The sequence below is a fragment of the Fringilla coelebs genome (assembly GCF_963513975.1).
Source record: "Fringilla coelebs genome assembly, chromosome: 1".
Taxonomy (NCBI): domain Eukaryota; kingdom Metazoa; phylum Chordata; class Aves; order Passeriformes; family Fringillidae; genus Fringilla; species Fringilla coelebs.
The window spans coordinates 132799098-132812378 of record NC_140028.1 but is presented as its reverse complement, the minus strand read 5'-3'; the positions used below and the strand labels follow the sequence as shown (position 1 = coordinate 132812378).

At 39.4% G+C, this 13281-nt stretch overlaps 1 protein-coding gene across 1 annotated transcript in view; it reads left to right on the top strand.

The window, feature by feature from the left end:
- The first annotated feature begins 3044 nt into the window (after nucleotides 1-3044).
- TRDMT1 (tRNA aspartic acid methyltransferase 1) overlaps nucleotides 3045-13281 on the top strand; it is a 28812-nt gene continuing 18575 nt past the window's right edge. Inside the window, exons 1-3 of the mRNA XM_084221036.1 lie at nucleotides 3045-3122; nucleotides 11132-11241; nucleotides 12912-12988. Coding sequence (XP_084077162.1) covers nucleotides 3059-3122; nucleotides 11132-11241; nucleotides 12912-12988 — 251 coding nt within the window. The 5' untranslated portion in view covers nucleotides 3045-3058. The remainder of the gene's footprint in view (nucleotides 3123-11131; nucleotides 11242-12911; nucleotides 12989-13281) is intronic.

Sequence of the window (13281 nt, the reverse complement as noted above, 5' to 3'; positions counted from 1 at the left end):
AGTTCTGTAGATGCGCCCATTTAGAATAAATTAACATAATTTTAGAAAAGCCTTTCATTTGTTATTTAAAGCCAGCTACATTGTGGAGCCATAGCTGATGCATGAAACAGCCTATACTTGTGTTCTAAAAAATGCAGAGTCCGGAGTTGGACTTGGACTTCAACTCTGCTATTAATCTCCTCTGTTAGTAAAATTTAATGTTCATGGTGTTTAACAGGACTCCTATCCATCCTATATGCATGGAGAAGAGTAAAAAGGAGCTGTCACAATACCCAAATTTCAGTAAGTCAGAGATATCCAATTGGGAAATTTTGCAGATATGTGGCTGCTTTGGGGTCACAAGACAAACTTTGAGCAACATTTAGCTTACCCCATGACAATGACAGCACATGTTAGCAAGATTTTCTGAGCAAAGTATGAACAATTGCTTTCACAGGGCTCACCCTCTCTCTGCCATCATTCTGGGTTTTCCTGTGAGAAGCAAGATATGAGTGGCCATGGATCTCAGCACTTCTGAGTCATTGCTCCTGTCTGAAATAAGCAGCACGCCTTAAATACTATTATCTAAGTTTGGATCCAGAAAGTATGGTTATTATTACATTGACTTTACATTTTAAAGTGAAGAACACTAAAAGTAACTGCTTCCAGATTCCCTGTTTTCATTTTGGTTCTTTTTGCAGTTGTCAGTTAATAAAGAGAACCAGGTTAGGGCAGACACAGTTATACAGAATTATAAAAGTGACTGCTGCCAGTTGTTAAAAAATGAGCACTAGGGAAGTTTTGGTGTTTCCCATTCTTTACAAGAGGAAGCCAAAAAAATCCCAATCTAGTTTATCAATTTCTTTGTTGCCAGAGTGGAGGCATGTTGATCATATTCTCCAGTTTACTACACTGAAGAGGAAGTAGGTGGAGGATTTCCCCTGAGCTGGGAATGTTCTACTGCCACCAATCAACACTGCAGAGACATCTCTGCTGCTTTTTCCATCTGACTCCACTTTTCCTATGTATGAATGGCAAAAATACCTTGGAGTCAGGGAAAAGAGAAGGAAAAACAGGTCTCAGCCCTGTCTGATATTAATCACTCCAGGTACTGGGCAGTTCCAAATAAATGAACTGTTTCTGGCTGACTACAGCTCTCACTCATCACAGTATCTAGCATTGCCGTCATCTGTAGGTTATGGGAATAGTAAGACAAGAAACTCAAACTCAGCTTCGTCAGCTTTACTGATTTTAATAGTCTAAAAGTTGCCTTTTTTTTTATTTTCATCCTGCATCCATATTTTGAAGGGGTTCTACTAAAATGTATCTTCTTAGCTGATAACAACCTTGCTCTTTGTAACCCATCTTCATCATCTTGATCAATTTTCTTCAGGGCCTTCAGCATCTTTGTCCCATGACTCTTTTCTCCAGCAAGCACATTTCTAGTTTTGTTGTGCCATGGGATTCCATTTTCTCAGTTCTCCATCAACCACCAATGCAGGAAACCTGCATGCAGCTGGTTGCAATGCCTGCTGCTCTCCTCTGGTGTCTCAGCTGCTGCACTTCCTTTTGCATGACATAGACTTGGACTTGTTTTAGTCACCTTCCATGGCTGACAAAAAAAGCACCAGCTCCAGACTCTGATAATGAAGATCCACAAATCAATGACAGGTGAATGACAGCACTGTTTTGAAGAAACTGGCAAGGACTCATATTTTTACTTTGAAATTTTGTTTCTAATTCCACTGTTTTCCACAGTCATGCATCCTGTATTTTGGAGGAGTGCATTGAAAGGCAGCAGATTTACCTCTTTTTTGTCCTCCAGTTTCAGCTAAAAATTCTTCCCCCACTGTAAGTCAAGAGGTGGGAGCTACTATGACATGCTGTATGAGGCAGCTTCTAAGGAAAAAAGAACTATTCCTTAAACCCACCTTGTTTTTGACAGGTTTCTCAAAGGCTCTACAACAATATAATTAAATCAAGAAACTAGTGGAGAAACATGTTCAGGTTTGGTTTGGTTGATTTTCAGGATTTTTTTAAATGTTTCATCTTCAATTTACAAACTGAATCTGCAGACTGAGGTGTAGGTGAGTGTCTGCTTCACTGTGGGTAACTCATGTAACAGTCTGCAATGCATTTACCATGGCTGAGATACATATATATATAAATATACACATTCACGTGCGCACACACACACACACATATATATATATAAACTATTTGTTTAAAAAACCGGACACTTTGTGAGGCAACAGTGTCACTGAGTAGTCTCTTCCTTCTCAGTTTAGCAAGAAGCATTGGGGCAAATAAGAGCAGTTTCATCAGTTATTTCCTTCTTTCCTGTGCGGGCTTTGAAAGACTTCTCGAAAACATCACCGTACGCCGAACTCTCGGGACGCCCGGGCCCGCGGCACCGCCGACGCCCCTGGCACCAGCTGCCCCGGGCGGGCCAGCACACATGTGCCCCCCTCATGAGGAGCAGCCCCTCTGCCACCCCGCACAGCCATTCGGGCCAGCACACATGTGCCCCCCTCATGAGGAGCAGCCCCTCTGCCATCCCGCACAGCCATTCGGGCCAGCACACATGTGCCCCCCTGATGAGGAGCAGCCCCTCTGCCACCCCGCACAGCCATTCGGGCCAGCACACATGTGCCCCCCTGATGAGGAGCAGCCCCTCTGCCACCCCGCACAGCCATTCGGGCCAGCACACACGTCCCCCCCTCATGAGGAGCAGCCCCTCTGCCACCCCGCACAGCCATTCTCTGCCTGCCCTGCTTCGGCCTGACCGGCCCCCAGGGGGTCACGGCGGGCAGCGGGTGCCTCCCCCGCCCCGTCATGGCCAGGAGGGCGCAGGTGGCTGAGCCGCCCTACGGACACCTTAGGGGGCGGCAGGGTCGGCTGAGCCGGGGGTGGCCTCGTCCTGCGGGGCCGATCCCACCCGTGGTTCCCCGAGCGACCCCCAAGCTCAGGCCGCCGCCGCTCCGGGGCGGCGCAGGCCGGGGCGGGCGGGGGGAACCAAAGAGCGGCGGAACGGGCGGGCGGCGCTCGGGGAGGCGCCGGGCGGGCCGGCGGGCCGAGCATGGCGGCGCTGCGGGTGCTGGAGCTGTACAGCGGCATCGGGGGGATGCACCAGGCCCTCAGAGGTACCGGCGCGTCCGGCGGGGCTCCGTGCTGCCTGCCCCGCCCGGGACACCCCGCCCTCGGGGGCTCCGTCTTCTCGAAGGGGGGCAATGCAGGGTGCCCCTCTTCTCGATGGGGCGGGCGAAGGTGGCCCCTTTTCTCCCATAGCCCCTTCTCCAGCCTGGCGTGTGGCACCAGGTACCCAGAGCACGTTGGGACAGAAATTAGGGATCCCTGCTCCTTGTTTGGCCGAGGCAGCTGCTTCTGGAGAGGCCGTGATTTTGTGTTTGTTATTATGTGCTCTGTGTAATACAGGGGCAGCCCTGCTGCAGGTGGGATGGCGATCACTGAGATGCCCAGGATCACAGCCACATGATCCAGGGTTTCCCACTGGCATGCACGTGGACTTGGTTTTCATAGGCCATAGTTAGGTGAACAGCTGAGCCATGTTCCTGTATGAGCCAGCCTGACCATCTGAGGCTGGTATTATGTTTTATAAACATGAAAATGAAATGTGGAATTTGAGGTGATATAGAGAGTTCACACCAGCCCATGTTCCCAGGTGAGTTTTTGATCAGACACAAGGAACGCTGGAGGTTGATTTGCTGAATTTTTAAGGCACAGCCTGGGTGACCTACAGCAGGTCCTGTAGACTCTCTGTGAATTGGCTTCCTCAAATTAAAAATTGAGTTTGGGCTATTGATTTCCGTTGTAAAGTGCCCTGGACCTTATTACTTTGAAGTCCATGTTTAACACACATTAGTATAACTTATGATAATCACCATAATAATTATAACTGGAACTACAATCCTTCACGTCTTTCAGTCTTCAGGAGCATTAGCAGAGAGCATTGTCATAAAAACATCAGGTGGAAACTTGCCTTATCTTGCTATTTTTCCAGGGAGCTATGGAATATTAAGAGTATGCTTACCGAGTGAATTCCATTTAGCATCATTTATTTACTTAAAACATACTCAGAGTTGTCAGAGTGGCATTTTTTCTACTATCCTATTTTTGCTTGAATGTGTCTAAGTGCTTTATTTATGAACATAAATATATAAAATATATTTTAATGTATTTATTATGTATGTATAAATACACAACAAAATAGGTTCCTACATTGTTCCTAACCATCTGTTTTGAGGATGTATTTTCCTTATTTCCAGAGACATTCTTAGAATCTTAAGAGGCAAGTATAGCTTTGTCTGAAGCTGCACATTTTGGAGTTTTTGTAGGGTGAAAACAGCGTATTGTGTACAGTGTACACACTAATGGTAACATGCTGCTTTTCTGGTAACCGGATTCCTGGAGTGATGGCAAGCTATCCATGTTTGTTGTATTGTAGACAATTTCCATATTTCCATAGGAAGTGGACTGGTTCCTTGAAGTTAGCCTACACCATGCTTCCTTCACTCTCTACTTAATTACCTAGCTGTGTTCTTGCCATAATAATGGATGTCTTGGGGCAGTTCAGTAGTGTGCTGCAATGTTTAGTAAATTATAATGCTAGATGTGATGTCCTGTGAGTTTCCACCTGTGAAAACATCACTTGCAACACTTTGAAGGGTGGGAATGTTGGGAATGGCTCATTACATTATCAGAAGACTGTTAACTTTTATCCAAAAGGTACACAGAATTAGTGATGCCCCAGGGGATAGTTACTACAAATATGAAGCCTTGAAATCATGTCACCTAATGGTGTAGTTTGGAGACTGAAGGACTTAACTAAACCCCTTGTATTATTTCCTGAATTTACTTCCATGTTTACTTTTTCTGAACTTGCTGAACACAACTCATTCAGTGTCAGTCTTTGGTGTAATTTCTGTTCTTGTGGGTTTGTATTTGACTGAGGAAATTGCAATAGGTATGAACAGTGAGACTGAGATTTTTCTGTAGTGGTATCAGCCAAAGCAGATAAAGGGACTGTAAGTAAGGACATTTAATTTATTATTTGTGTAAATGACCCTAACTAGTTCTAAATGGTCAGGTACCAATTGAAGTTTGCAAAGTGAATAGACACAAAGCTATTTGCATTACAGTTTTTAATCTGGGTGCTTATGTTTCTGGGAAGCATATGGAAGTTCAGCCCATAGGCATTGTGTTTTCTCAGGAAAGGCCAAACCATACACTTCTGGATGAAAATCTTGTTTAGAGTCTTGCTAAAAGTAATAGGCAATTTTATTAAAAGGTGTCCTACAAAATTTGCACTAAGTATTTAATAACAGGTTATTATATAAAACTGATGATGAATTGGATTTCATTTGGGAGCAGAGATATATTTTAGTATTTGATAATTTCTACTGGTTTTTAAAGTCCTTTGGACATCTGGATTCAGTTTTCTGACACAGTTTATGAAGGAACAAAGTAAAGTCAAGGGGCATTGAAGTGTTTGCTTTCACATGCAAATAAAACAGAAAAGAAGTGAATGTTCCTCTGTAAGTACTTTAATAATGTGTTTCGTACATGTTTTTGGCCTATATGTGTACATGAAACCATGCTGTTTGAAAAGGTCTCTGATCCTATCCTCCATTTAGCAAGTGGCAGATTATTCAGCTTCTTCTTTTAAACTGTGTATGGAAATATTAGAAGGGTTGTGGGGTTTTTTTCCATATAAATATGAAGTTTGAAAGAAAGGCCTCCATTGTTCCAGTGCTTCCATAAGCCAGATGCACAACAGATGATTATGTATAATAATATGTTATCTTAGTATGGTTTCTAGTGAATCTATAAGCCAAGAAAAATAATAGGACTATGTAGAAATAAGAGGGAGCATGTGGTATTTCAGTGGCAGCATCCTGGGAAAGCCTTGTTCTACAAAAGGGATTCTGCAATACTTGCAGGCTAGTTCCTGACCATGTAAAGGGGTCAGTTACGGCTAACTCAGCTGGTCCAACCTTCTACTTTTCTGTGAAATTTCCAGTGTTTCAATTGGTAAATAGGTATTTCTCAGGATGTTGACTTTTGTACCTTGATGCCCTTCTTGGATGTGATCTTTCAGAAACTTAGAGGATAGCTTGCAGGATGAAGATGTTTGTTGTTTTGGCAGCTGTCATTAATGTAGAATGTATTTGGCACCAAATAGAATGCAATTAGTTTGGAGATTGTCCTTGCCTACAGTAAAAAATAATTGAATTTTAACATATTGATGGAAGTTTATAGTCTCTTGTGTTTCTCTGTAAAGAGTACATAGAAGTTGTGAGTACATAGTTTCATAGTTTAATCATATTCTTTTTGACAATGGAGAGAAGGCTGTTTCTGAGCTTAGGTTTCAGTCTAAAGCTGAAAAAGAAAAATCTTGGGGATTGTCTAGCTCTGTGTTGGTACTTTAGCTGTAGATATCATAGCACATGTAGAATTTCTGGTTTTAGATTTTGAGTGCTTTGTAAGAATATTTTAACTCCAAAGACTTGCAAAAAGATAGCATCTTTTGATGGTATCTTTTGATAAAGATACCATCAAAAGGTGGTAAAGTTGAGCTTAGTTAAAGTCAGAAATGAGTGAGTCTTTTCATATTTGCACTCTTGAAAGACTGAGGCAGCTAAGGGATGAAAGTGCATTTCTTTCTTCTTTCCACTTTGTACCCCAAGGCTTTTGAGATTGATAAAGATTGATGTTTAAGTCAAATACGTCTAAATCTATGATAATTTGTGTGTGTGTGTGTGAGTGAATTTGTTCTTTATAAAGTGCAGAGTTTCTGCAGTGAAAAATAGTGTTTTATTTTTAGAAAATCTATGGCTACATATTCATTTCCTTAGCAACTTTCCATGAAACAAACAGCCTGCTCTTCCTCCTTCCCAACCAAAACAAACCTAAACTGGCTTATTAATTTAGGCAGTTTTCCCATGAAAACTGGGTTCCGTGTCTCTGCCGCAAGCACTTGTAATCTGCCAGGTCCCTGAAAGAAAGTCTTCTTGCATGAAACAGTAAAGGACATATTCTAAAAAATACCATAAATTTACAGTGATGAAATTGGTGATATTTTTCCGCTGCAATTGTTATATTTCAATTTTGCAGAGTATTAACTTTCGTCTGTTGTGCTCTGTCATGCATGTTTATTCATTTTATTTGGTTGTCTCTCTGTGAATTGCACTGCACAGTTAACTGGTGTGTGTAGTTACACTGGGCAAAGCTGTCACACCAGGAGAGGGAAAGGAGACAAAACTGGCTTTGACATTCAGCACAATGCAAAACAAAAATATTGCTGGTTTGAGCAAGTTTTTACACCTAAACTCAATTTAATGCTTCTCCAAAATATAGCTCTTTGTAGCACGGGATGGTACCAGTTGTGCTATAGTGTAAGTTTATAAAGTTTATATGGCTTAACATGATTGAATCCTTTACAAATAGAGCAGTGAAAGGAGTTGCTAAGTATCCTTCAGGAACCTAGTATCAAGTTTACTGATAGTCTTGTTCATTGTAGCCATGGACAGTTCAGCCTAATCATTTCAGCCAAGAGCTGGCAACTCAGAAATTAAATCTTTGCTCTCTGTTTTAAAAGGAAACAGGACTCACAAAACTTGTTACTAATCTTCCCTTTTCCATTGTTTCCATATACCCATCAGAAAAGATAATTGTTCTGGCTCCTAATTTCCAATATGCTGAAATCCACCAAACTGCCCTTGCTGTAACACAGTGTATTTCATGTGTTCTGTTGACATTGACGACTCTATTGCAGGATTACAGTAGTGAATATAAACAGATCTATGTTAATTTTAAGGTCTGCAAAAACACATGACAAAGGAATCAATTCTAAAGAGGAAAAGGACAGATATTGTAATGTCAGAAATTTTATTTCTGGCATTTGAAGGTGACACTCTTTGAGTTTACTTTTTCATATCAGAAGCTAATGCACACATCCTGTCTTTCTTTCGAATGTATCTCCTTCCAGTCCTTACAGCAGTGTCTTGATGGACAGGGGTCCATCAAGAATGACAACTCCATACCTGACAGGGCTTGTAAGCATTGTATATTCAATAAAGTAGAGAACTGGGACCCTAAGTTTGATTGCTGCCTCTTGAAGCAGTTTAAGTAACAGTCAAAGAGTTTCTGTTGTCTGGGTCCAAGAGGTTTTAAGCTTTAAGTGTGAAATCAGTATATTACTGATAAGATGATACAAATTTGATTTCACCTGCTTTCAGCCAGGAGAAAATATTACAATCTGGTCTGCCTAAAAATAAGTCATAACACCTCCCTCAGTAGCTTCCTCATGATATCTGTGGCTTCCGTTTGAACATATCATCTTGCTCAGAAATGAAAAGTGTCAGTTCAAAAACTGGTGTTAAGGAGTCCTGCAAATAATATATTCCAGCAGCCAGTTAGTTTGACTTAGGAAATGTGTATTATTTTTTCTTTAGTCTGAATAAAATGATACTGTTTCCTGCATTGTCATGATTCTCTTAAATATCTGTGTTTTGAAAATTGAATGTACTTGTTTGAGGGAGATAAAAGATCTCCAGAGCTGTGTCTGCTTCTGTATTGAAGTTCTGCTATGTATTTTGGGGAGTTGATTTAACATCCCACCAAGTCAGCGATTCCTGAGTTGGTTTTGTGCCTTTTGTCAGTGGGGATAGTTAAACACAGTCTTGATTCTGTTTTTCTTAGATTCTGCTTTCAGGCTTTTTTTATGATGCATTCCTTATAGTAATTTTCAAGTAGTAAATGTAATTGCTGTAGAAAAGCAGAATATCACAGTTTGACATAAAGTTATTTATCTTTCAGGAGTAGTTCTTTAAAAATGTTTCATTTTCACATTGTTTGAAATTTAGACAAGCTTTTCTTTGTTAGGTTGGATGTGTGAGAGCTGCTTGTCTGCAGTTCCTTCATGCGTTTCCACGGCATTTCCACACAAATACGCTTAATCAGCTTTTAGAGGGAGTCTGTTCTCTAACAGGAATTCCCAAGTGAGCTGCGCCTTTTAAATGAAAAGGAGGAGAGGCTTTGAAGAAGTTATCAGGTCTTTGAATTAGGAAGAGGGGATCTCAGGTGGAATACTTCAGGAAAAGTTCCTGTCCTTTTTCCCTGCTGGTTTACATCTCTGGTTTAGACATTGTATTACGAGGGGATTCAATAGGTTACTATTAGCTGTGTGCTCTCTTCCATATCTCCAGGCTTTTGGGCCTGTCTTTTCTAGTATGTACACAGGGAGACATTGAATGGATGGCAGTAAAAAAACAAGTGTCTGAATCATGAGTTGTGAGAGAAACCACACAGCTTGCCTTCCCAATTGACCTTTTTAAACTATGTGTTATTTAAATAATAATTTGAAGGTCTTGATTTTGTTAATTTTATATTTCTTCTGGAAAACACAGTAAGTGTTAGCTTGTTAGGACAATGTGTTTTAAGAACTGAAGGAGTGAGTGAGAAAAGCGGTCTCATTTAACAGTATTGGAAGTTTACTCTGTTACTTAGATGCTGCAGCTTTGTTTTAGGAAGATGGAAATGTTGGTTCTTGAGCACGTTTTTAAATTGAGATATTTATCCAGCTTTCTTTTCACGCTAGGTGTCAGTGTTAACTTACCTGTTCAGTAATCTCAGGTGTAGTCATGCCATTGTCCTTGTGGATACACCTGTATTTAGTTCTCAGTTACAACTTCTGGTCAAAAGGTCAAGACAGTAATGGCAAATAATGATTTGTATGTTGGCCCTTAGTGGGGTCAGTATTTATCTTGTTGAAGTAAGTATTTATCTTGTTGAAAACCTTATCTTTTTGCTCTTGATTGCATCAAGTAAGCCTGGAAGAGCCAGCTTGGTCCTTGTTAAAATGTCTGCTACAATCTTTTCAATACCCAGATTTCTCTTTCATCTTAGTTTTGCCTAAGACAGCCTTGAAAACCTGAAAGATAGTAGATGGATGGTAACTGCATTATTCAAAATGAAATCCACTGGGATCATCCCAGCTGGGCTTTCATCCTCTCAAACTGTAAATAATTAGCTGACTAGCAGTAATTCATATGGTGTCTCATAAGGTCGTTTGTTAATGTGTTACTTGAGCATATTGTGAGATTATTCAAAGGCATGTGGCTATTTGCCTTGTTTCTTTTGGTTTACAAAAGTTTTTTTAAAGTTGCCTGTGCTTCATCTGAGGCTTTGTAATGCCGACAATAATGTAAATATCCTGGTGGTTGATACTGATCTCGGGTATCAGGAGGTAGGGTCACTTCTCTGTCTGCAACTGTGACAGTAACCACAGCCCGTCTTCTTGGATAAAAAGCCTCAGTTAAGGTATTGTGTTTAGTAATAACAAATAGTGTGACGTGATGAGCAATGGAGTAAACACTGCTCTTTTTATCTCTTTAGCTTCTGTAGAACCTATTACTCTCTTACTCTGTAAATTAATGGTTGTTTATTTACATTCTTTTTAGTGTATTTTTATTTTGGGGTTTTATATGTGAGTCTGTAACACTGTCCTCTCTTCAATAACACCTCAGTCCAAGAGAGGAGAAGCTGCCAAGTTTGGTATTTTGGGACCTTTAACTCAAAGGAGGCAGCTGTTGAGTTTGAGGCCCAAGGCTTTACTGAAATGTAAGCAGAAATGTTTTTCAGACAGCTTAAATTTTTATTGGAAAAGTTGACATTTGTCAAATATATTGGTGCTATTTTTTCATAATAAGAAGTAGTACATCTCTAAAATAACACATTTATTTCTTGTAAGTTGTCAGAGGATAAGGCAGTGGGGCTTGGCAGGATTGACTTAGGATTCCTGTAGCCGGGAACTTGCTGGCCATAGAGACCTGCACAGAGGTGGAAATGTTGTAGAGGTGCACCCTATTTGGAATTTTTTTATCTGCTTTACTTATCTACTTTTTAAATCTACTTTAGCTTCCATTTTTAGATATATCAAGAAGGGAAGTGTTGCCCATAGGATTAGAAAAACTATGTTTTTTATACAAAGTTTCAAAGACAACACAGCAGAATTTGGTTGTGTAATTTGCCTTTTGTTTCTGAGCGATGCTGTAACACAGCTGAGCAAATACATTTTTCTAACAGTCGTAAAGAGAAGCTAGAGTTTTCAAATTATTTTTTTTAATTTTAGAAAGCTGCACAAATGCAGAAGTTGTAGCTGCTGTTGATGTGAATACTCTTGCCAATGATGTTTATAAGCACAACTTTCCCAGCACGCCGTTATGGGCAAAGACTATTGAGGTGAGTAATTAATGTGGTTTTTACTGTAGTCTGGCATTTGTAAGATGTGAGTTGCTTTCACTGTCTTTATTAGTAACAAGAGAAACAGAAATATTTATGTTATTATGAATAAAACAGTTTTACAATAACTTTGATTGCTTGTGCTGTTTGCTTGTTGAAGTAAGAGGGATTTCATACTACAGGCTTTTCCTGAAAGTCTTGCCTTCTGCATGAAGAAAGGTTATATAAATGTCAAGGAGAACGTTTTCCATCAGTAAAGGAATGTCAAAAATCATATTTTTAGATTAAAAAAATATTTTCATGTGCTTTGAAAAATTTAATTAAATTACTTGGGGGCATGCCTTTGTTTTGAATTTATAGTTGAGCTCAGAGAAACACAACAAAATATATTGGACTGAACACTCTTGAATCTCTTTTAATAGGCTCAATAGATAAAGTGTTTTAGGAATTCTGTCACTTGCCAAATTATTTGAAAAACAACTAAGTGAAATTGGATTAAAATCATCTGTTTTAATAGATGAGAGGCTAGCTAGGCATGGAGTTTTGCTTGGATTGAGTTAGAAATTACTGTATACTTCTTAATCTTCTTTTACGGTTTTACAACATGACAGTAAAAGATACTGTGTCTGTTTTAAGACACCAGCTTAAGTAAGAGTTAAATAGGTGGCTAAAGGTTAAGTGCTTATTCAGCACTCAATAATAACTGGATAAATGATAGTTTTGTAATGGAAAAAGAAGATTAATCTTTGCCTGTATCATTTTATAGTAGACAAGAGCAGATTATTAGAGTTGGTGGCACCTTCTTCAAATATAATGGAAAAAATAGCAGCTTTTGTCTAGTTTTCAGAGGGTAGCTGCATTACATTTGCTGTATAGGTATGTACAGCAAATGTATATACCTATATATGCCTCAAAATATGTAAGGAGTGATTTCTTTGTCCAAGTCATTGTTACTTGATCATTGTCCTTCTTTCTTCCCAGTCCCTTAATGTGTTGATTTTCTAGTGTTGGTAAAAACTTAGTGTAGAGAAATTTCTACCTGTGTAGCTAATTCCTACCACAGACCTAATTCTTACTTTTCTAAGCAGGATTGTCTTTGTAGAGGAGAATTTCAGCCATACAATATCTTTGACTAATTTTTATAGGGGAAAAACTCTGAAATAAACTTTATAAGGTGCATTGCTAGTGGCCCCCTAAGAGCTAAAACCCATAGTTTGGATCTGTAAAAATCATCATATTTACACTTGAGCCTACTTTTTTTCTCAGATATTTTTACACATATTTTGAGTATGTGAACACTGGTTTTGATGTACAAAGACTTAATATCTGAGTAATGATACTTTATTTTCAGGAGAAATAACAGGTGAGTACCTACTGAAAGAACAACTACACACCTCAGAGAATGAGCAGTTACAAACCTCAAGATTATGTATAAATGCTGACCTTATTAGTGTTTTGTTTCATATGAAGAGCAGTGAATGCATATTTACATTTTATGGTTTGCCACAGTAGAAGAGATTTTGAAATTACTGAGTCAAGTGAGAGATTAGGTAGTTTTTTGCTAAATGAAACATACTGGAAATAGAAGGGGTAGTTTGATCTGAAAGATGACTTGAGAATTTCACACAATTCACAAGACTCAAGATCCTTCTATTTTTTTCTGGTTTCAGGGCATAACACTGAAAGAATTTGACAGATTATCTTTTGATATGATTTTAATGAGTCCTCCCTGTCAGCCTTTTACAAGGTAGGTAGAGTGCACTTGGGGAAAAAAGTGTAGTTATTGGACTATATACGGTCAAAGGAGAAATCTTATCAAGGGTGACACTATGTGTGGGTGTTTCTCTTCCTAAGCAAATGTGTTGTAGCTCTGTTCACTATGGTGTTTACTGAAGTGAAAGAAATGCAGCAATTTGCATCTTAATTGTTGATCACATTTCTTGCATATGTATATATTAATTCAGTTTAAGTTAAGTAAGCTTCTTACAGCACCAATTTTGTGAACTGTATTATTCCTCTAATAGTGAAATTTAGTGTTTA